The 23,724-nt window shown below is 42.8% G+C and overlaps 1 protein-coding gene across 2 annotated transcripts in view; it reads left to right on the top strand.

The window, feature by feature from the left end:
- The window catches only part of MVB12B (multivesicular body subunit 12B), a 176,186-nt gene that overhangs the window by 13,100 nt on the left and 139,362 nt on the right, over positions 1-23,724 (top strand). For both annotated transcript variants that reach the window (XM_069540748.1, XM_060014144.1), the window contains exon 2: positions 198-320. In XM_069540748.1, the coding sequence (XP_069396849.1) occupies positions 198-320 (123 nt within the window). The remainder of the gene's footprint in view (positions 1-197; positions 321-23,724) is intronic.

Raw genomic sequence — 23,724 nt, 5'->3', positions numbered from 1 at the left:
GAAGAGCAGGGGCTGGAGAGGACTTGAATTCTTGATCGGAGGAAAGGGTCCAGGGCTCCCTTAGCCAGTCCAGGTACGTGGAGCTTAGTTCAGGATATTTGCCCCAAGACGCTGGTTCTGTCTGTGCGAGACTTGACATCGTTCACTTTAAATGCTCCGTTTGAATTGTACGCTTTCTTTTTCCTTTTTGGAACCAGGAGCAATCCGCCATGCCTGAAGTCAAAGACCTTTCAGAAGCCTTGCCAGAGACGTCAATGGATCCCATCACGGGAGTGGGGGTGGTGGCTTCTCGGAACCGAGCCCCGACAGGCTACGACGTAGTAAGTCAAGATTCGCTGATTCGGCAAATAGTTATCTCCTGTGTTCAAGGCCCTCTGAACCCTGTGTGTAAGATGTGCTTCTTCTCTCTAGGAACTTAAAACAGGGAGGGAAGACGTCACCAATGGGAAGGCGTGGGGAGCGTCCTGCTTTGGGAGTAGATGACCTGAGCCCGTCTGGGCCGTTTCATGGCCTTAGCTGGGTCACTTGACCTCTGTGATGGTCATCTTCACATTCCGTAAAATTACAGGGTTGGATTAGTTGATTTCCAAAGTCATTTCTAGCTGTGACATTTCATGAAAAGGATCCACGAGTCTGAAAGACCCTTGGTTTGCTGTCACAGATTGTCCTACATGTATAAATGTCATAAATGTATTGACGTTTGTTTATATAGCCCCTTACGGTTTACAAAGCAGTTTCCTACCCATGAACTCATTTGGCTCTCATGATTCCCTGGAGGCTGGGAGGGGAAGTTGCTTTCTCTCCACTGTGCTGATCAGGAGAACTCAAGCTCTGAGAAGGGAAGTGACGGAGCCCCAGCCCTTGGGAGTGGTGAATCAGGACCAGACCCCCTCCCAAGTCCAGGGCTCTCACTGACCACATCACCGCAGTATAGCAGAGAACTTGCTTTGCTTTTCAGCAGGCATCTGTGGTGGTGTTCAGTAGTACTGATGGCTGGAATTGGTTATTTTGTTTTTTCAGTAGGTAAATTCCGTTTTGGGTGAAGCTTAAAAAGTGCAGAGGAACTATTGGGAGGGTTTAGTTAACAGTGACTGTTGTCATGTGTTCTGAGCTTCTGAGGTGGTCTTATTTTCACTTTCCTCATTTTGTTTATGATGACGTTTTATTCTTGCTCATTGAAAATGTGCACCAAGAATACATAAAAGAATACAAGTCTCATTAGCCAGCACTGAAAACCTGGCACAGTGATTAGATCAGTGTCTGATGTCCCAGGGGTGGGAGGGATGCCATGCCTAGTCCAGAAGAAGCCCAAAGGCAGGGTTTCTCAACCTCGGCACTACTGACATTTTGGGCCAGATGATCAGAAAATAGTGTGTAGTCGGGCAGCATCCCTGGCCTCTTCCTACTAGATGCCAACAGCACAGACCCCCGAGTTGTGACAACCAAAACTGTGTCCAGACCTTGCCAGATGTCCCCAGGCGGAGGAGGTGGGCAGGCGAAGTCAGCTCCCGTTGCGAACAGTGCGGTGCGTTTTGCGTCAGCCCATGCCGGGCCCCGTGTGAGAAGGGGAAGCCTGTTAAAATGCTCCACATCACTTTCCCAACTGTTTGAAAGCTTATAAACATTTTAAAAGTGAAAGAACGGGGGAATCTTTTTTGACAAAGATTTGAGTCTTACCTGCTGCCTGACTTCAGAGCACTGTTTGAATGTATAACTTGCCATAAAATAGAATCATTAGGTATGGCTTTGTGCCATAAAACTCCTGGGGAAGCTAATAAAAATGTTCCTGATTTGAGAAGCCCAAGTGTCTTTTGATGAATTAGATATGAAGCAGTGAGGCGTGAATCAGGTCGGGGGCTTGGTACATGCCATCTCTGGGAGGACTGGCTCCGCGGCGGCTCTCTGGGGGCGAGGGGGTGCCTGGGGTGTGGCCCAGGTCTTCTCGCTGTTCCCTCTTGCGGATCTGTGTCTTTAACATTCTGCTTGTACCTTCGGGGTCACCGTGAATGCTTGGCTAGTGGGCGACAGATGGCCTTTGATAGTCTGGTTTTCTGAAAGTCTTGGTAAGTCTGACAGGAGCAGAATCTATCCCTATCATTTTCTCCTAACATCTAGCTCAGGGCAGAAGAGCGCAGTGTCAAATGAGTAAGATTAATAAGCACATTTCATGATGAGGCTGTACCAGGCATTATCATGAAAGGTGAGCAGGGCAGGCGGCTCCAGAGGGTCAGCCCGGCAATTACCCAGCCCCTGCACGCCGAGGCAGAGCGTCCGAGCTCCCTCCGAAAGCCCTTTCAGGGAGGGAGGCGGGAGTCCTCTCTTTGGACTGACCGCTGGACTCTTCCCAGATAAGCATCTGCTTCCTCAGAGGTCTGACCCTGAGTTCGAGGGGAATGAGGGAAGGCACGGGGTGGGCAGGCAGGGAGGCACTCTCCATTCCTTTTATCCGGAGGAGTTTCGTGTGAGGTCAACATCCAAACCGAAGTGCGAGGCGTTGGGTGGTGGCCGGGCTGCAGAGATACTGAGACAGAAGTGCGGTGGCTGAGGAAGCTCTGCTGCGGACTGTGGCCAGGCCTCTCTCTGTCGCATCTGCTGGAGGATTAATCCCTCCCTGTGCACAGGGCGCGTTAAGTACCGTGACACGCAGCCCCAAGAGCTAGGCGCTAGATGGGCTGCTGACCCTCGATGCTACAACCACTTTAAAATGAGCAGAGGCCCTGTTGCTGCTTGAAGTAAAAGATGCCAAGTGTTTGTTTATAAAAATTTAATTTTGTAACTTCTCTGCAGGTCAGGGGAAGCGTCCTCGGCTGGGGGCTGGGGATTATCTGCTAAACTTCTCAATTTGTTGTCCCTATTTCTGCAGTCCCCTCTGAAACAGCCTGCACTTTCTGCCCCTCAGCCACGCTCTCAGACCTGGGAGTGACTGGGGTTCCCTGCCCTCAGAGGGCGGGTGGGTCTCATGTGTCCACGGTCCCTGGTAGGATGACTCTGTGTTGTAGATGCGTGGTAGCACGTGCTGTTTTATCATATGTGATGGGCAGTTTTCAATGAATCGTGATGCCACGGAAGCACTTCGTGCTAAAACTCCTCTGCACAAAATTAACCTTTGATTGCCAGGTCCCTCTGGGATGTTGCAGTGTCTAAGGGCATCAAGCTGGACATCACCGCTGACCACTGTTGGGTGTATTTCTGTGTACTTCCAGTGAAATACATCATACTTTTTACCTGCATTCTCTTGCCTTTCTCAGTGAGTGTTTACAACTCACAGACTAAAGCCACAACACGGTATTTGTGAGATGACTCTTTCTTTCCAAAAAGGAAATAGCTTCCTTTGATAATATACTTCTTGGTGACATAATTTCATATGGTGATGTACTTTTTTGGCAAAAACAAAAAGTCAACAATACAGAGAAAGAATAATCAAACACTCCAGAGTGTTTTAATTTTAAGTTGTTTATTTGTCCAACCTATATTTTTGGGTACCTACTATGTGCTCTCTGTCTAGGAGCTGGGGGTATAGTGGTGAATGAAAACACATCCTGCCTTCATGAAGCTTAAAGTCTAGATAGGGAGAAAGACAATTAAGTGATCATACAAGTAAATGTAAGATAAAATTGTGATAAGTGCTTTGAAGGGAAGTCCTAAGAGACTGTTCCATCTTTCAGATCTAGCTTTCCAGATCTCCCCATTTTTCTTGCTAAGTCCCGGATTGTGACAACACGACCCTCTCCAGCTTAACTTCTAGAAGTTGCTCCCTTTTTTCCATGCCTTGAGGCCTGCCCAGTGTCTCTCCTCCAACTTTTCCTGAGCATTTCCCAGCGCACCGGCTCAAGTGCGCTTGGGGTCCTTCGGCTCTGGCCTTCTCCCCTGCCACCACACGCTGCACCATTTTTGTTGGTGACATCTGTGAGGTCGCCCTTGTCTGGGTGCATCTCCCCCTGCTAACCTGGCAAGGCTGCTCCCCTCTTTCTGGCCTGAGTGGGGATGGACACTGCTTTTCCTTCCACTCCCTTGTTCTGTGACCTTCCATGGTTTCCCACAGAGTAGCTGAGACCAGAATTACTTTTCATGAGACTTTTCTGGAGCTCTGAGGATGATGGGAACAAGAGAGTGAGGCTCAGAGAATATTGCTGCTGAGACCCAGGTCCGTCCTCCGACCCCTCCCTGCCCGGCCTCTGCCTTGCTGTTGGCTACCTTAATTCTACCTAACAGCGTTTACAAGTGCCATGTGTAGGGGCCCCACCAAATTGAGTCTTGGCCTCAGGGAGCCTAGGAGGCTTTTTTTTTTCTTTTTCTTCGCTGCAATCTAAGACCTCCTTCATTCCCTTCCTGAGAAACCCCACCTGACACACAGGAGTCTTGGCACAGTGACTCTGAAGTGACAGATTATCCCCTAGTTCACGGACTGTTTCCAGATGTCCAGGTTGGGGATTCTCAAGCTTTCGTGGGCCTCATTCCTCTGGGGGACCCCACGCCCCAGATTCCTGCTGCAGTAGGTCTGGGGTGGGGCTGAGAGTTTGCCTTGTAACCAGTTGCCAGGTGATGTTGATGCTGCTGGCTCAGAGGCCACACTTTGAGAACTCCTGCTCTAAGTTAAGTCATTCTTAAATAATCTGTACGCGTGGTCACCACAAGTCTATCTCAGGAAGTGCTGTGCTAGCTTTTCCTGTTATTCTTTGGCCTCTCCTGATTTAAAGTTTAGAAAGTCTCAGGGGATGTCGTGTTGTCACAATCCGGGACTTACGTTTGTGAGTTTTTTTTAAAAAAACATATTTTAAAAATACAAATGGGATGGTACTATTTATACTGTCATAACTTAAAAAAATATATTGTGGGCATAGCTCTATATCAGTCTATAGAGAGAGATCACATCCTCTTAACAATGCATATTTTATTGTCTGGCTGTACCAAAATTTGGCTAATAATCCCATATTGAAGGACATGAGTTTGTTTCCATCTTTTGTTTTTAACGTGATAAACAACATCCTTGTGTGTGTATTTTGGTGTGGTCACCCTGTTAGTGCCATAGAATAATTTCATAGGTTGGAATTACAGGGTCAGAGTGTTCACATTTTAAACTTGCTAAGTGCCAGTGCCTTCTAGAAGTGTTGTGACGTTTTGTCAGTTTCTATTCTCACTCAAGCAGGTGTTCAGTAAAGTGAAGTTTCGGGGCTGAAGGATGAATTGACCAAGTTGCCCCCCTCCCCCACCCCAGGCTCAGCACCCAGCTTCCTGTCACTGGCCCTCCTCTGGGCCAGGCAGACCTCTAGGGGTGAGGGCCTGGATGGTATGTTGTTTCCGTGGTAGCCATGGATCTTCTCCCCAAGAGCTTCCTCCTCTTGGGTAAACAGAGAAAGGACAGATATCCAAGTCCTTGAACTCGGCGCACGTGCTCTCAGTGTGTCTTCCTGTCTCACTTTCTTCTACTCACTTCTCCTCCAGCCTCATTGAACCTCTTACTTTCTCATATTCAGAATAAGGAGCAACTTTGTACCATCAAACCCTTGAACCCACTTTTCCCATATTTTCAAAATTCCTGTCCTCCCCCGCTTTTTGGATATAATTTTCCTAATCTTTCAGAACCCACTTTGAAAACTCCTTGGGGAAGCTTTTTCTGATGTTATGCGTTCATTTATTGCTTCACACAGTGGCTTCACAGATTTTTGTTGACCACCTACTATTGTGCAAGGCCCTGGGAATTCCAGTACCCTGGGAGGGGTTCCATCAGGTGAAAGGCGAGAGATGAGGAAGGGTGGGTAGATGAGGCTGGATCACCCCAGAATGTTGTAAGCTACACGAAGGCATTGGCCATGCTGAGGGTGGTAGGAGTCATGAAAGGACTTTAAGAAAAAGGTTCTTAGGTTTGTGTTTTTAAAAGTTTCCTTGGTGTGTACAGGAAGGGAAATCATTGGAGGGCGTAGGTACTGAGGCAAAGGGCTGAGTTTGGAGGCTCTGTATTGGTGCCGAGTGAGAGAGTGGAAGCCTAACCCATTAACAGTGGATCGATCTGAGGGACATGGAAACATGGGGCATGGGGACCCGAATACGTATTCTTTCACAGGAAAGAAATGGGTTGAATGTTGGGAGACGGGTGCAGAGGTGAGGAAAGGGAAGGACCAGAGTGACTCGAGGGTGTCTTACCGGGCAGCTGGGTGGATGTTGATGCTTTCTGTTGAGATAGGAACATAGACAGCTAGGTGGGTTGAGGGTGGAGGAGGACCGTTGGTTCGGTTTTGGACACACTGAGTTTGAGGTGCTTGTGTGACGTCTGGGTGGGGACATTGAGCGGCCCTGTGTCTGCAGGTCTGGGGAGATGCCTGAGTGTTACCATCACATGGCAGAGACCGTGGTGTCATGGAGATGGTCCTGTCGTATCAGACTCCTCGCCAGAGTCCCCTGGAGCATCAATGATGAGGGATGGTTGGGAAGGAGACACTCAAAAGAGGGCTGGGGCTGAGCATCCAGAAGGTAGATGGAAAATTAGTAAGAAACTGGAGGAAAATGAGTATCCCTAGAAGAAGAGGTGGTCAGTAATAGTCAGTTCACTAAGGGGTAAATAAAATGAGGCTGAAAGCTTACTCTTGGGTTCAGTAACAAGAAGGTGCTTGTGAACTTGGTGGTAGGCTCAGAAGCAAGATTGGAGTGGATTTGAAAGGTCCACCTGAAGTGGGAGGTGGGAGTGCAGATGGCCTTGAGGGAGGGTGGCAGCTGGAGGATGATACGGGATCAGGAGTCTTTTTTCCTTTGTTAAAGGTAGGCAGGTGTTGAGTATGTTTAGTTGCTGATGGGGAGGAACCAGCAGTGAGGAGGGTTGACGATACAGGAGAGAGAGGGGCTGTCTGATGAAGCAAGGCCCCAGAGGGGGTAGAGGACTTGGTGTCCAGAGCCTGGTCAGAGAAAAGCCCAGGAAGTTGTGTTTGTGTTGCTCCTGTTCCTTGCCGGCGCTGCGTGCTGGAAAGCCAGCCTTGGTCGTGGCCTCTGACCAGCAAGTGGGCCTCCGAGGGCCACGCACGGACCAGGCATCCCCTAAGTCTCCACTTCCCATTTCTTCTGTGCTTCTTCTCCCCCCACCTCGTTTCTCTCAACACTCCTGTTTATTTCTGAAACTAATTAGACAGCAAAACATTTCTTAAAAACTGCTGGCCCTGGGCTTCCCTGGTGGCTCAGTGGTTGGGAGTCCGCCTGCCGATGCAGGGGACGCGGGTTCGTGCCCCGGTCCGGGAAGATCCCACGTGCTGCGGAGCGGCTGGGCCCGTGAGCCATGGCCGCTGAGCCTGCGCGTCCGGAGCCTGTGCTCCGCAACGGGAGAGGCCACAACGGTGAGAGGCCTGCTTACCGCAAAAACAAAAACAACCAAAAACAACAAAAAAAACTGCTGGTCCTGTGTAGTTTATATATTTGGGATTTCCTAAGTAATTGCAAGTTTCACATGCTTGAACTGCCAAATGAGAGGGTCTTTGGGGGCGCTAGGAGTGATCAGCTCCCCTCTGGGCCTGTGGGCTGTGTCTAGGGGCATAGAGAAGGATAAGTTTAAAATTCTAAACCCGCAAATGAGGTCCTGCCTACCAAAGTGGAGAAAGAAAAAAATAATCCACTAAATGCTGAAGCTGATTCAAGCAAGTTGGTATTTTTGTATAGAACTAAAGAAATTAAAAAAAAATCAATGAAAAGTATGTGAAGATGGGAGTGATATCTTATTAAAAATATATGGTAGATATCAAGCGGGAGTTGTAGGACATAACCATCTGTCCGGTCTGATCACAGCTGTCACATGAGTCTCCAGAAAGCTGAAGTTGTGTGGGAGGCCCGAGCCGGGCAGGGAGACCACCCTGATCCTGTGGCTGGAGGACGGGAGAGCCGCCCCTCCTGAAGCTCTGGTTCCATGAAGCAGATGCAGGAGCAGGTGTGGCAGCCTCTTCCCGCTGCCCCTGGCTCCCTCCCCACGTGGCTTCGCTGTCCAGGGCCTGCTCCCAAGGGCGGAAATGACTGCAGACCGAGTCCCAACTCACCCACTGGTTTATTTTCAGAACCAGAGCTAATTTTGTTAAAAGGCACCACGTGTTCCTCTCTTTTGTTTTGTGAGAAAATACATGCAACTGAGATTTACTGAAAATACGGAAAATGGTTTTATGACCAGCCCTTGGGCCTTTGTTTCCTGTGGCCTGGATTAGCAAGCGTCGGTAACAGCATTGTCCCTGCACCTTTCCCTGTGCCCTGCAGAGCCCTGGCCTCGGGCAGTGGAGCCACACTGGGCAGGACACACATGGACCACTTACACGTGCACACGCTTGGCTTCCCGGAGGGGTGCATGAGGCAAACATTGCTGCTGTCAGGATGACTCTGAGATCATGGCTTTAAATTGCCTCCTTCTAAGTGTCTCTGCCCCACCAACTATGAATTTTGATTCTGACCCAAAGACTTTACTCTCCCTAATGACTTGTTCCATGGTTGGTTCATTTGCAAAGGGGAGAGGACTTGGGGAGCACTGTAGTATTCTGGCACTCCCTCCTGTTCGCTGCAACCGCCCATTCACTATGAGAAAGGCTCCTGACAAAAAACCTCAAGTAGTGGATTAATGGGGAAGAGGAGGGACTTGCTTTAACCTTCCATTTTTTTCAGTTAAACTTTTTAATTTTCAGATAATCATAGATTCACATGCAGTTGTAAGACATAATACAGGGAGATCTTGTTTGTACCTGTTTCCCCCCAATGGTAATATCTTAAAAACTCTAGTACAGCATCACAACCAGGATATTGACATGGATACAGTCAAGATATAGAACATTTCACTTTTAAAATGTACCTGGGATTTTATTTTTGTTCGGGTGTGGTGAGGCCTACAGATCAGGAGAAAACTGCCATTGAAAAGAGAGTTTGTTTTCACAGTCCAAGAGAAGTGGGCTTCCACGCTATGCAGGGCCACATGGGGACGCACCAGCGTTGGTCAGCAGGCGGAGGGAGCAAGGGGAAAGTGTGGGCAAGAGCCTTTATTGTGGTTTCTGTGGGAAAGACAAAGCAAGGAAGGGTAAGCAGATTTAGGATCGTCCTAATAATTTCAGCGTGCTCTGGGCTACAAGGGTGGCCTCTAGTTGTCAGATACCTGGCCTTGGGATGATTTAGGGCAGGAGGATAGTATTTCAGACTGAAGGAGCCTGAGAAAGGGGGCAGGTGGGCATATGGCCTCAGGATTGGTTGGTTTGCATATCAGAAGTGTGCAAATTGTGTTCTGTCTCTAGGAATTAACTAACCTTCTCCTTAACCACTGACAACCGCTAATTTGTTCTCCATTTATATAATTTTGTCTTTTCAGGAGTGTTATATGGATGGAATCATATAGCATGTAATCTTTTGGAATTGTTTTTTTCATTTTCAAAAACTCAGCATAATTCTCTGGAGATTCATCTAGAGAATCTATTGCATGTATCAATAGTTTGTTCCTTTTTATTGCTGAATAGTATTAATTGATACTACTGCACCGCAATTTGTTTAACCATTTACCCATTGAAGGACATCTTGGTTGTTTCCAGTTTGAAGCTATCATGATTAAAGCTGCTATAAATACTCGTTTACAGGTTTTGTGTTGACATAAGTTTTCATTCCTCCAGGATAAATGCCTAGGAGTGCAGTTGCCCGTCATATGGTAGTTGCATATTTAGTTTTTTAAGAAAATGCCAAACTACTAGCCTGTGTGGCTGGTAACATTTTACATTTCCACCAGTTACTCCGCATCTTTTCCAGCATCTGTTATTGTCAACACTTTCTTGTTTTAGCCATGCTGATAGGGTTTTAGTAATAACTCGTTTGGCTTTAATTATATTCCTTTAGTGGCTTATGATGTTGAACATCTTTTCATGTGCTTATTTGCCATCTTTATTTCTTCGGTGAAATGTTGCTTCATGTCTTGCTCATTTTCTAACTGGATTGTTGAGTTTTAAGAGTTCTTTGTATATTATAGATGTGAGTCTTGTTAGTTAAGTGGTTTGGAAACATTTTCTTCTAGTCTGTACTTGTCTTTTTACCTTAGCAGGATCTTTACACAGCAGAAGTTTTAAATTTTGATGAAGTCCAATTTGTCAGTTTTTCTATTTATCAATCATGTTTTTGGCGTCAAGTCCAAGAACTCTTAGCCTAGCCCCAAAACTCTTAGCCTAGCCCTAGATCCTGGAGATTTTCTCTTATTTTTTTCCTACAAGTTTTATAGTTTTACATTTCACATTTAACTCTGTGATACATCTTGACTTAATTTTTGTACAAGGTATGGATTTAGGTCAGAGTTATTTTTTTCCCCTTATGCATGAACAGCTGCTCCAGTACCATTTGTTGAAAGTTGTAACCTTTGTAAAAAATCAGTAGGGCCTATATGTGTGACTCCCTATTCAGTTTTATTCTGTGTGTCTAGCCCTCTGCCAATACCACACAGTACTGATTGTTGTAGCTTTACAATAAGTTTTGAAATTGGATTAAATGATTCCTCCGACTTTATTCTTCATTTAAGAAATTGTTTTAGCTATTCAAGTTCCTTTGTCTTTCCATGTAAATTTTAGAATAATCTTATTGGAATTTAGATGGGAAGTAATGTTTAAAAGGGACTGTGGGACTTCCCTGGTGGCGCAGTGGTTAAGAATCCGCCTGCCAATGCAGGGGACATGGGTTTGAGCCCTGGTCCGGGAAGATCCCACATGCCGTGGCGCAACTAAGCCCGTGTGCTACAGCTACTGAGCCTGCACTCTAGAGCCTAAGAGACACTACTGCTGAGCCCACATGCCACAACTACTGAAAGCCCGCGCACCTAGAGCCCGTGCTCCACAACAAGAGAAGCCACCGCGATGAGAAGCCCACACACCGCAACAAAGAGTAGCCCCTGCTTGCCACAACTAGAGAAAGCCTGCACACAGCAACGAAAACCCAATGCAGCCATAAATAAATAAATAAATAAATGGACTGTGGACCAGCGTGGGGGTGGTTCCCTATACCAACAACAAGCAGTTCTCAGACACCAGCTGTAGGTGTCCTACAGTTCAACAGTTATGACACTGTCTACCTGGAGATAGCGTCAGAGTCCATAGGTTAAGGGCTCAGTCCCACAAGACTGCCCCCTCCCAACTTCAGACACTGATCACCAGCCCAGGTTGTCACCTGTGTGTCTGACCAACTGGCTGTAGTTCGGGGGTTCCAATGACCCCCTCCTTAGGTTCAGTTAATTTGCTAGAGTGGCTCACAGAACTCAGAGAACATTTTACTTACTAGGTCTTTGGTTTATTATGAGAGGATATAACTCGGGAACAGCCAGATGGAAGAGATTTATAGAGCAAGGTGTATGGAAAGGGTGAGGAGCTTCCTTGCTGTCTCTCCCAGCATGCCACTCTCCCCAGATCTCATGTGTTCATCAACCTGGAAGCTCTCCAAACTTCATCCTTTGGGGTTTTTATGGATGCTTCATTACATGGGTATGATTGATTAAATTATTGGCCATGGGAAATTGAGTCAATCTCCAGCCCCTCTCCCCTCCCTGGAAATTAAGGGATAGGACTAAAAGTTCCAACCCTTTATTCACGGTTGGTTCTCCTGGCAACCAGTCTCCATCCTTATGTGCTTTCCAGAAGTCACCTCATTAACATAAACCCAGTTGTGGTGGAAAGGGGCTTGTTATGAATAACAAGACACCCATTTCACTTTTATGGCTCTGAAGTGATTTCAGGAACTAAGGACAAATATGACAAAAGATGCTCCCATTGCTCTTATCATTCAGGAGATTCCAAGGGTTTTGGGAGCTGTGAGCCAGGAACTGTGGGTAAAGACCAAATATGTATTCCTTATTGTAAATCATATTATCACAATGTTAAAATTGTACATCAATTTGAGGAGAATTCCCATGTTTATTACATTGTGTCTTCCGATTCATGAGCATAGTCTGTCTCTCCATTTATTTAGTACTTCTTTGATTACTTTCAGCAGCATTTTGTATGTTTCAGCAGACAAGCTTTATGCGTGTTTTGGTTGCTTTAAGCCTGAATGCTTTATTTTTTATTTTGAGCAATTGTAAATGGAATTGTATTTTTAATTTTTAAAAAAAATTTATTTAATTAATTTATTCTTTTGGCTGCGTTGGCTCTTTGTTGTTGCTCGCGAGCTTTCTCTAGTTGTGGTGAGCGGGGGCTACTCTTGTGATGGGCAGGCTTCTCATTGCGGTGGCTTCTCTTGTTGCGGAGCACAGGCTCTAGGCACGTGGGCTTCAGTAGTTGTGTCACACAGGCTCAGTAGTTGTGGCTCCCGGGCTCTAGAGCGCAGGCTCAGTAGTTGTGGTGCACGGGCTTAGTTGCTCCGCGGCGTGTGGGACCTTCCCGGACCAGGGCTCAAACCCATGTCCCCTGCATTAGCAGGCGGATTCTTAACCACTGTGCCACCAGGGAAGCCCTGTATTTTTACTTTTGATGTCTGTGTGTCTATTGCTATTATATATAGAAATAAGACTGATTTTTGTATGTGTATCTTTGCTGATCTCACTTCTGTATGTTTATCTTTGCTGAATTTTGAGACCTTGCTGAACTCACTTATTGGTATATATTCCTTGGGATTTTCTATGTAGACTGTCATGTCATACTTTCTTCCTTTCAGGCCTGTATGCCTTTTATTTCCCTTTCTTGCCTTATTGTAATGGCTAGCACTTCTAGCACTGTGTTGTGTAAGAGTGGTGAGAGTAGACATCCTTGCCTTATTCCTGATCATAGATGGAAAGCATTCAGTCTTTCACCATTCAGTGTAACATTAGCTGTATGTTTCTTTATAGATGCTCTTTATCAAGTTGAGAAAGTTCCTTTGTTTTTGTTTTTCTAAGAATTTTTATTATGAATGGGTATTGAATTTTATCAAATGCCTTTTCTGCATTGATTGATATATCATGTGATTTTTTTTTTCTTTAGCCTGTTAACATGGTGAATTACATTGATTTTTGAGTAATGAACCAGCCTTGCATCCCTTGAATAAGTCCTACTTGGTCATGGTGTATAATTATTTTTCATATATTGCTGAATTTTCTTTGCTAATATATTTTTAAGAATTTTTGAGTCTGTATTCATGAGGGATATTGATCTGTAGTTTTCCTTTTTTTGTACAATTTTAATCTGGTTTGGTAATATTAGATTCATAAAATGAATTGGAAAGTGTTCCCTCTTCCATTTTCTGGAAGAGACTGTGTAGAGTTGGTGTTAATAAAATGTTAGCTAGGATATAAACGTTAGGTAGAATTCTCTAGTGAGATCGTCTGGACCTGGAGATTTATTTTTTGAAAGTTTTAAAGTGATGAATTCAATTTTCTTAGTAGTTATAGGGCTATTCAAATAATCTGTTTCATGTTGGGTAAGTTTTGATAGTTTGTGGTTTTCAAGGAATTGATCCATTTCAACTAAGTTGTCAAATTTATGTGTGTAGAATTGTTCGTAGCATTCCTTTATTATCCTTGTGATGTCTGTAAAGTCTATAATAATACTCTGTTTCTGATATTGGTAATTTGTGTCTTCTCTCTTTTTTCTTTATCAGTCTTCCTAAAAGTTTGTCAATTTTATTAACATTTTAAGAAACTTTGTTTCATTGATTTTTCTGTATTATTGTGTTTTCAATTTCATTGATTTCTATTTTTATCTTTATTATTTCTTTTTTCTGCCTGCTTTGAGTTTATTTTTCTTCTTCTAGATTCTTGAGGTAGGAGCTTAGATTACTGATTTGAGAGTCTTCCTCATTTCTAATATATGCATTTAGTGCTATAAATTTCCCTCTCAGCACTGCTTTAGCTATGTCCCACAGATTTTCATGTGTTTTATTTTTCTTTTTGTTTTCGTTCTGTCCAGTGTATTTTTAAATTTCTCTTTAGATTTCTTTGACCCATGGATTATTTAGAATTGTGTTGTTTAGTTTCCAGACATTTAGAGATTTCACTGTGATCTTTCTGTTATTGATTTCTAGTTTGATTCCATTGTGATTGGAGTACACACTCTATATGATTTCAGTTCTTTTAAATTTGTTGAGGTTTGTTTCATAGCCCATGAAATGGTCTCTTTTGGCATGTATTCATGGTTACTTGAAAATACTGTGTATTCTGCTATTACTGAGTGGAATTTTCTTTAAATATCAATTAGACCCTTTTGGTTGGTAGTGTTGTTGTGTTCCTCTGTATCCTTGCAGATTTTCTGTTAACTTATTCTGTTAATTTTTGAGAAAGGGAAGTCTCAACTGTGATTTTGGAATTGTCCTTTTTCCTTTCAGTTCTAACAGTTCTTGCTTCACATATATTTTTCAGCACTGTTGTTTGGTGCATACACATGTAGGGTTGCTATGTCTTTTTGGTATATTGACCATTTTATCATTATATAATGTGCCTTTCTGTCTGGTAATCTTCTTAGCTCTGAAGTCTATTTTGTCTCATATCAATATAGCTACTCCTGCTTCCTTTTAATTAATGTTTTCGTGAAATATCTTTTTCCATACTTTTACTTTCAACCTGCCTATAGAATTATATTTGAAATAAGTTTCTTGTAGACAGCACATAGTTAGATCATGTTTTTAAATCTACTCTGCCAATCTCTGTCTTTTAGTTGGTATATTTAGACCATTTGTATTTAATGTAATTATTGATATGTTAGGGCTTAAAGCTGCCATTTTATTTTTTATTTTCTAGGGTTTTTTTCTCCTGCCTTCCTGTGAGTTACCTGAACATTTGTTAGAATTCCATTTTTAGCTTATCTAAGTGTTTTTGAGTGTATTTCTCTGTATGGCTTTTTTAGAGGTTGCTCTAGGTATTACATTGTGTGTGTCTGTGTGTGTGTGTGTCTCTGTGTGTGTGTGTGTCTTATAACAGTCTCCTGGTAACATCATTTTACTAGTTCAAGTGAAGTGTAGAACCCTTACTCTCTTTTATATCCTTTTACCCTCCCTCATTTATAAATATAATTGTCTTAAATATTTCCTCTACATATATACAGAGCCATATCAGAAAGTGTTGTAATTTTTGCTTGTACCATCAAACATAATTTAAAAAATTCAAGAGGAGAGGAAAGTCTATTTTATTTACTTATATTTTTGCTTGCCGTTTGTTTCTTCCTTCCCAGTGTTTCAGAGTTCCTTCTTTTATCATTTCTTTTCTGTTTAGAGAACTCCCTTTCAGCCTTTATTTTAGAGTATGTCTGCTGGTGACACATTCTCTTAGTTTTTCTTTATCTGAGAATGTCTTTATTTCTTGTTCATTCCTGAAGGACAGTTCACTGGACATAGGATTCTGGGTTGACAGTTCTTTTAGCACTTGAAAAATGGTGTGCCATTTCCTTCCGGCCACTATGATTTCTAATGAGAAATCTGCAGCCATTCTAGTTGTTCTTCCCTTATAAGGAAAGTGTCATTTCTTTCTCAAATCTTTAAAATTTTTTCTTTGTCCTAGTTTTTCAGAAGTTTGACAATGATGTGTCTTGGTGTGGATTTAATTGGATTTATTCTGTCTGCAGTTTGCTTACCTTCTTGACTTTGTGGATTTATGCCTGTTGCTAAATTTAGGAAATTTTTAGCCATTATTTCAAATACTTTTTCAGCCTTACCCTCTTCCTCCTCTCCTGGAACTCTGATGACAGGAATGTTAGATCTTTTGTTACAGTCCCACAGGTCCCTGAGGCTCTGTTCATTTTTTGTTCAGTCTATTTTCTCTCTGTTGTTCATACTGGGTAATTTCTATTCTGTCTCCCAGTTCACTGATTCTTTCTTCCCTGTCTTCCATTCTGCTGTTGAGCCCATCCATTTGGTTGATTTCAGTTGTTGTATTTTTCAGTTCTAAAATTTCTCTTTGGTTCTTTTATTTTCTGTTTATTTGCGAGCCTTTCTATTTCTTTGCTGAGACTTTGTTTTTTCATTTGCATGTTTGTAATTGATCATGAAGCATTTTCATGATGGCTGCTTTAAAATTTTTTCAGATAATTCTGACATCTCTGTCATCCTGGCTTTGGCATATTGATTTTTTATTTTTATTCAGTTTGAGATCTTTCTGCTTCTTGGTGATTTTCTTTGATGAGTGAGTTTTGATTGAAAACTGGAAATTGGGGGTATTATGCTACATGAGTCTGGATTTTATTTAAACTTTCTATTTTAGCTAGCTTCTTTTGATACTGCTCCGATTCCTGCCAGCTAGGAGTAGTAGTCCAGTTTCCCCACTTGGTGACACCTAAGGAGGTGGGGCTCCTTGTTACTGCTGGATGGAGGTGGGAGCTCTAACTCCCTACTAGGTCTCACTTAAACCTTCCTGGTAGGAGTGCCTCATTACAGCTCCCCTTGTGGCCTCCACGGGCATCACAGGGTTGGGGAGGTGGCCTTGGTAGATATTATGGTGAAAGTCCTGACTCCCCACCAGGCCTCTTCAACATCACCCCACCACAGGGAGGGGTGCCTCATTACTCCCTGGCTGGGATGAAAGTCCTGGCTCCCTACTTGGCCTTCCCTGGCACCATCTTGAGGTGTTGGGATGTCTTGTTACAGCCCAGAGAGGGTGGAAGTCTGGGCTCCCTACCCTGGTTTTCCTGGCATGGGTCAGGGGGTGGGCACCGTATTTTATGTGGTGTTTGGCTGGAGTATATTTGTTACTGTCTAAAAGTTTCTGTCTTGCTAGGATTTTCCTTTGGCTAGAGAAAGCAGGCTTTTGGGGGGGCTTGTTTTGGTCTGTCTGTTGCTGTTTCTGGGTTGCTGGCTTCTCTAGCTCCAAGTCAGGGATATGTCAGGCAGAAAGAAACCCAGGAACTCACCACTATGTTGTTCCTTGGGTCCCAAGGTCCCTAGCTGCTTACCTCCTTCTTTCACCTTTCAGAGTCCACTTATGTTTGTTTCATATAATGTCCAGTGTTTTCAGTTGTACTTAGGAGGAATGGGGAAACGTATATCTACTCCATATTCCTGGAAGCGGAAGTCCTGGCTCGCTTTAATTTTATTGTTAATCCAGGGTTAACTAGAGAATCTGTTTGTTTCTAAACCTGTCAGAAATCTTTCCAAAACATTTATGTTCCAGCCTTATTACGTATATAGGCAGGAAATACGGTATTGCGCGCTTGTAAAATACAAGCTAGTTGTTCCTTAAGGCCTGTGAGGCTTGAAGTGCGCAGGGCCACCTTTCTCAGTTTTTGTGGTCCACGTTTACAGTATTAAGAGGCTGTTTGTGTGAGGCTGATGTGTATCGGGAAGGGGAGATGTGACCGAAGTTGAGAACTGTGGGTGGTGAGCTATATTATTGAAAAATCAAGATCGCTTAAAGGGAGCGTCCGTGAGATGTCTCCAGAAAAGGGACGTGAGGCTAGGAGGAAGTATCTGCTTTGGTTCTTGAATAGGCAGACATCCAGGGGATCTAGCAGCCAGTTCCATTGATTAACTAGCTATTTGTAAAGTATTGTTTTGTCTTAATAACAAGAAACCATTGCTAACGGTTTGGTCTATATCCTTCCAATCCTTTTTCTTTGAATTTGCAAATGTCTAATATAGAGAGAGAGGCTGTATAGTTGTGGTCAAAAGTATAGACTCTTTAACCCTCCAACCTGGGTTCAGATCTTGGCTCCGCCACTTACTGCTGTGTGACCTTTGTCAGGGTACTCTACCTCTTAGTGCCTGAGTTCTCATCTCTGAAGTGGGGATTAATAACAGAACTTTCCTCAGAGAATTGTGGTGAGGATTAAATGAGCTAATAATGTTCATAAAGTGCCTAAAACAGTGACTGGCATTAGCTTGAGGTATGTAGCTGTTAGTATGTTATTGTTATTATTTGTACAAATGCTATATATAATATTCTTTGACTTTCCTCTTTTCCTTAACAATATATATAGGAAATCTGTCCATGTTATGTCTGGACAAGTATATCAACCTCATTCTTTCTAATGGGTGTTTTCCACTGTGTAGTAAGTAACTTGTTAACCACTGCTCTGCTAATGAAAACTTCTTATTTTTGCCTTTGCAAAGCAGTGCTGTGATCAGTATCCCTGTACATACATCTCTCTGGGTGTGTGCTGATGGATCAAAAGATACGTACATTTAAAATTTTAGTAGTTACTACCAGTAGCTTTTCAGAAATGCTTTACCAGTTTATATATACTCCCAGTAAATGGTATACAAAATTTTCTATTTACCCTCATCCTTACCATCATTGAGCACAGGCTCCGGACACGCAGGCTCAGCGGCCGTGGCTCACGGGCCCAGCCGCTCCGCGGCATGTGGGATCTTCCCGGACCGGGGCACGAACCCGTGTCCCCCGCATCAGCAGGCGGACTCTCAACCACTGCGCCACCAGGGAAGCCCAATAAATTCTTTATTATCAGTCTTCTTATTTTTATTTTTCCAAACTAGGAGCTTGTGGTGTAAATTTGCAGTTCTGTTACTAGTAATGAGGTTGAGCATTTTTTCATGTTTATTGGCGATTTGTGTTTTTTAATTAATTTCCTGTCTTTACAGTTGACTCATGTGGTTGGCTTTTTCTTATTGATTGGTAGGATTCCTTCATCTCTTCTGTTTATTAATTCTTTGCCTATTATATTTGTTATGTATATTTTTCTCAGACCGTCATTGTCTTTCAACTTTGTTCATAGTATCAAACTTGGTTTGTTCATCTAATCAAAGTTTTTCACTTTATGTAGTCACATCTGTCAAATTTTTTCTTTTTGGACTTAATGGTTTAAAAGATCTGTCTAGATGCTAAAATTAGTAGGTAGAAGTTTTAGGAGAAACAGTATATTTACATAGTCTCAAAGTATCTCACAAAATACTAATTACAAAAGAATAAAAGTGGGGAAACCAAGCAGGTACCACCTTAAGCAAATGGTCCAAGTTAACATTACCAGTAAGGAGACAAATCAATATCATGTGCCTCTTGATATGATTATAAATGTTACATATATATGTGTGAGAGAGAGAAGAAGCAAATACGGTAAAATGTTAACATTTTAGGGAATCTGGGCAACGGGTATACAGGAATTCTTTATATTATTTTTGTAACAACTCTAAATCTTAAATTATTTCAAAATAAAAATTAAAAAAAATAAAGACAGAAAAAGCCTGCCTATCCCAGGATTATAGAAATATTAGGCTTTATTTTTAGCCAATACTTCATCTTGTTTTGTTGATTTGGCTTTTTAAATACCCAGATTTTTATTTTGGAGTGTAGTATGAGGTGGGGTCTGACTTATTTTTTCCAGATGTGTAGCTGTGTTCTGAGCACCACCCTCTACCTCTGTGATGTGCTGCGGTTGTCGTAGGCTCGATCGCTGCATATACTGCACAGGGCTGTGCTTTAGTCTGGCTAAAAGCTCATTTCCTGACCCAGAGGTGGAACTCAGCAGCTTCTTTTCCCTTAGGGGTAGGGCCCTTATGTAGACAACACAGTACATGAGGCAAACAAAAATAAGCTGCATTATGGTCTCCTCCTGACCTCTGCCGACCCTCAGCCAGACCACCAGGGTTGAGGGGGAGATAGCTGATCTGGGGGATCCACAAGGAATGCTGGGTAGGCCTTGCCTGTAGGGCTGGGATGTGAGTCCCATGTGCCTTTTCAGTAGGTATAACAACAGCTACACTGCAGAAGGCCCAGGGCCAGGGGTAGCACCCCAGTTTGCTCAGATTATACCACTGACAAACAGCAAATCATGCCCTTAACATTCAACCCTGGCTTTTGTGCTTAAATCCAAACTCCTGCATTATGACAGTGTTGCAGCATCTTGCTTATAACTGGAGGCCTGCAGCCATCAACTCGTTTAGGAAGCAGTTTGGTGATCAGTCTTGTTGCAGGATGACATTTACTTGAGCCCCAAAGAGGGGAATTTTCCAGACTATTTCTAGGCTCTCTTCCATTTCATTAATTTATTTAACCGCTTCTTCTACAATAACACACTGTTTTAGTTATTGAAATTTTATAGCATGTGGATTTTTTTGAAGTTAGCAATTCCTTGATTTTCTAAAAATTGAGGTGAAATTAACCATTTTAAAGTGAACAGCTCAGAGGCATTTAGTGCAATTACAGTCCCAGAACATTTTGTCACCCCAAAAGAAAACCATGTACCCCTTACGAAGTCACTGGCCTCCCCACTCCCAGTCCCTGACAACCACCATCTGGGTTCTGTCTCTCTGGATTTACCTGTCCTGGATATTCTGTATAAATGGAATCATACAATGTATGACCTTTTTTGTTTGGCTTCTTTCACCCAGCATAAGCTTGCAAGGTTTTCATAGCATGTGTGATATCTGATAGAGTGATTTCCTTCCTTTCTGTTTTCATTTTTCAAAATTTTTGGTTATTACAACCTGCTATCTGAAAGAACTTGAGAATCAACTTGTCAAATTCCACAAAATATTATGTTTTGACTCACAGTACAATGCACTGAGTTAAGTTGATTTGAGGGGAATCCATATATTTACAATATTGAATTTTCCCATCTAGGAACATGGTTTGCATTTCTATTTATTTAGGTCTTGCTTTATGTCCTTCAGTAAAGTTTTATAGTGTTCCTCGTATGTCATTTCATTTCTGTATGTGCTTTGTTTCCAATGTAAATGGGTTCTTTTTAAATACAGCTTTATTGAGATAAAATTGATCTGCAGTATACTGCATACATCTTAAGTGTTCAGTTTGATCAATTTTGACGTAGGTATGTATACATCTGTGAAACCATCATCACGGTCAAGGTGACGAGCGTGTCCGCCATTTGCCACAGACCATTCCTAAGACACCACTGGTCTACTTTCTGTCACTGTAGACTAGGTTGCATTTTTTAGAATTTTAGGTAAACTCTTTTTTTTTTTTTTTTTTTTTTTGTGGTACGTGGGCCTCTTACTGCTGTGACCTCTCCCGTCGCGGAGCACAGGCTCCGGACGCGCAGGCTCAGCGGCCATGGCTCACGGGCCCAGCCGCTCCGCGGCATGTGGGATCTTCCCGGACCGGGGCACGAACCCGTGTCCCCTGCATTGGCAGGCGGACTCTCAACCACTGCGCCACCAGGGAAGCCCCAAGTTACCTACTCTTAAATGAGCTTTGGTAATCTGTGTCTGTCAAGGAATTTTTCCATTTAAGTTTTCCAATGCCTGGGCATAAAGTTGTTCGTAATATCTCCTTATCTTTTTAAATCTCTCTAGGATCTGTAGAATATCTTCTTCTTCATTCCCAATAATGATAATTGGTATCAGCTCTCTTTTTTTCTTCCTTGGGCTGCCTGGGTTTTATTAATCTTCTCAAGAAACTAGCTTTTTTGGTTTAATTGATTTTTCTGTATTATTTTTGTTTTCTATTTTATTATTTTTATTGCTTCTACTTTGGATTCAATATTTTTGTTTTTTATTTTTTTTAAATAAATTTTTTTTTTTTTTGGCTGTGTTGGGTCTTTGTTGCTGTACACAGGTTTTCTTTAGTTGCGGTGAGCGGGGGCTACTCTTCTTTGTTGCGATGCGTGGGCTTCTCATTGTGGTGGCTTCTCTTGTCGCGGAGCACTGGTTCTAGGCGCGTGGGCTTCAGTAGTTGTGGCACACGGGCTCTATAGCACAGGCTCAGTATTTGTGGCACACGGACTTAGTTGCTCCACGGCACGTGGGATCTTCCTGGACCAGGGCTCAAACCCGTGTCCCCTGCATTGGCAGGCGGATTTTTAACCACGGTGCCACCAGGGAAGTCCCCAAACTGTGGACATGTTTTGGTTTTTTTTTGGCTGTGCCGTGCGGTTTGTGGGATCTTAGTTCCCTGACCAGGGATTGAACCCACGACCCCTGCAGTGGAAGCTGGAGTCTTAACCAGTGGACCGCCAGGGAAGCCCCTTGGATTTTTTTTATAAATTTATTTATTTGTTTTTATTTTTGGCTCTGTTGGGTCTTCATGGCTGTTCATGGGCTTTCTCTAGTCGTGGCGAACAGGGGCTACTCTTCGTTGTGGTGTGTTGGCTTCTCATTACGGTGGCTTCTCTTGTTGCGGAGCACGGGCGCCAGGCTCATGGGCTTCAGTAGTTGTGGCACGCAGGCTCAGTAGTTGTGGCACGTGGGCTTAGTTGCTCTGCGGCATGTGGGGTCTTCCCAGACCAGGGCTCGAACCTGTGTCCCTTGCATTGACAGGCAGATTCTTAACCACTGCGCCACCAGGGAAGCCCCACCCCCTTGTTTTTTAAAAGTAGAGGTTTGGGTCATTGATTGGAGAGCTTTCTTCATTTCCAACAAAAGCAATGTAATGCTGTGAATTTCCCTCTAACTCTGCATTAGCTGCATCCCTCAAATTTTGATACGTTGTGTTTAATTTTAATTCCATTCACAATACTGATTTCCCTTTTGATTTCTTCTTTGACCCATGGGTTGTTGAGGTGTGTGTTATCTTGCTTCCATATGTTTGAGGATTTTGTAGATATATCTTTGTTATTGACATCTTATTTAATTCTGTGTCATCAGAGAATAACTCAGTTTTATGGCCTAGCATGAGTCAGCAAACTTTTCCTGTAAAGGTTCAGATAGTAAACATTTTAAGCTTTGTGGGCCACATATGGTCTCGATTGCATATTGATTTTTTTTTAACCCTTAACAAATAGAAAAACCATTTGTAACTCACAGGCTGTACACAGACAGGCTACAGGATGGATTGGCCTACATTGACCCCAAGCCTAGGCTACGATCCGTAAATGTTTCTTTTCTCCTGAAAGGAATGTATATTTTGCTGTTCTTGCAGTTGGAAAATTTCTGGTCATTATTAAAATAGTTCTTCATCTTTCTTTTCTCTGGGACTCTAATTACATGTATATAGACTACTTGATATTGTCCCACAGCTCAGGTTTCTTAGATGAACACATGGAAGGAAATAACATAGATATAATCATGATGTAAGAGAAAAGAGGGGAAAGTTGTTAATTGAGAATTGATTCTTTGTAAAAAGCATAATAGATAAACTTTTGGTAAATATAGTAAAAGGAAAGAAAATAAATATAAGCAGAATTTAGACTGCAAAGAGGAAAGTAAGAGTATAAGGACATTTGAAAATTATAGAAGAATATGATGTCTAGCTCTTATGTTCAGCCTGTGCAACTAAAATTGAAAATCTTGATGAGTTAGATCATTTCTACTGCTATTTAAGAAGAAATTTCATAACAAACCCATATCAAAGGAAGAAATTGGAAAAGTCATTAGAGATTTATTACCAACAAAAGCACTCAACTCTTTGAGTTGGCCCAACTCTTTTTAAGGCAGCAGTCTATAAAATTGTCAAGAACAGGTAATTCCCACATTCTGCAATCTATCTTAAAACTTTGAAAAAAGTTGGGAAGCTTCTCAGTTTGTATAGAGGAAAACTAATCTTTTAAAAATTTATCTTATGTCCAACAACCTCATTGAATTCTTCTGTTGTTTCTACTTCCCCACCCTGTTTGTTGGCTGTTCCATGACCCTTTGGATCATGTTTTAGGCTGACAAGTTTATTATGAGTTTTATGTGATAGGAAATTATGTGATTGCAAATTGCATGATGTTTGTGGAGGGGGCAGATGAGAGGGGAAGGGTTTAAGAAGGGGTTGACCTGTTGACTAAGCAAATGTCCAACAACTCTATATTCTCCACTGTTTTTGTAAGGCCTGTTGAATAGTCTCCCAGTGCCTCTCCCTAACTCCATTCTGACCTGTCTTTCCTACATTCTCTCCAGTGGAAACTTTCTAAAAGATCAGATTACTCACCTGCTTAGAATTGTCCTCCTCCGGCCTCTGATTTTAGA

Source organism: Delphinus delphis, chromosome 6 (assembly GCF_949987515.2).
Source record: "Delphinus delphis chromosome 6, mDelDel1.2, whole genome shotgun sequence".
NCBI lineage: Eukaryota > Metazoa > Chordata > Mammalia > Artiodactyla > Delphinidae > Delphinus > Delphinus delphis.
This window is presented reverse-complemented; position numbering and strand designations above follow the sequence as displayed.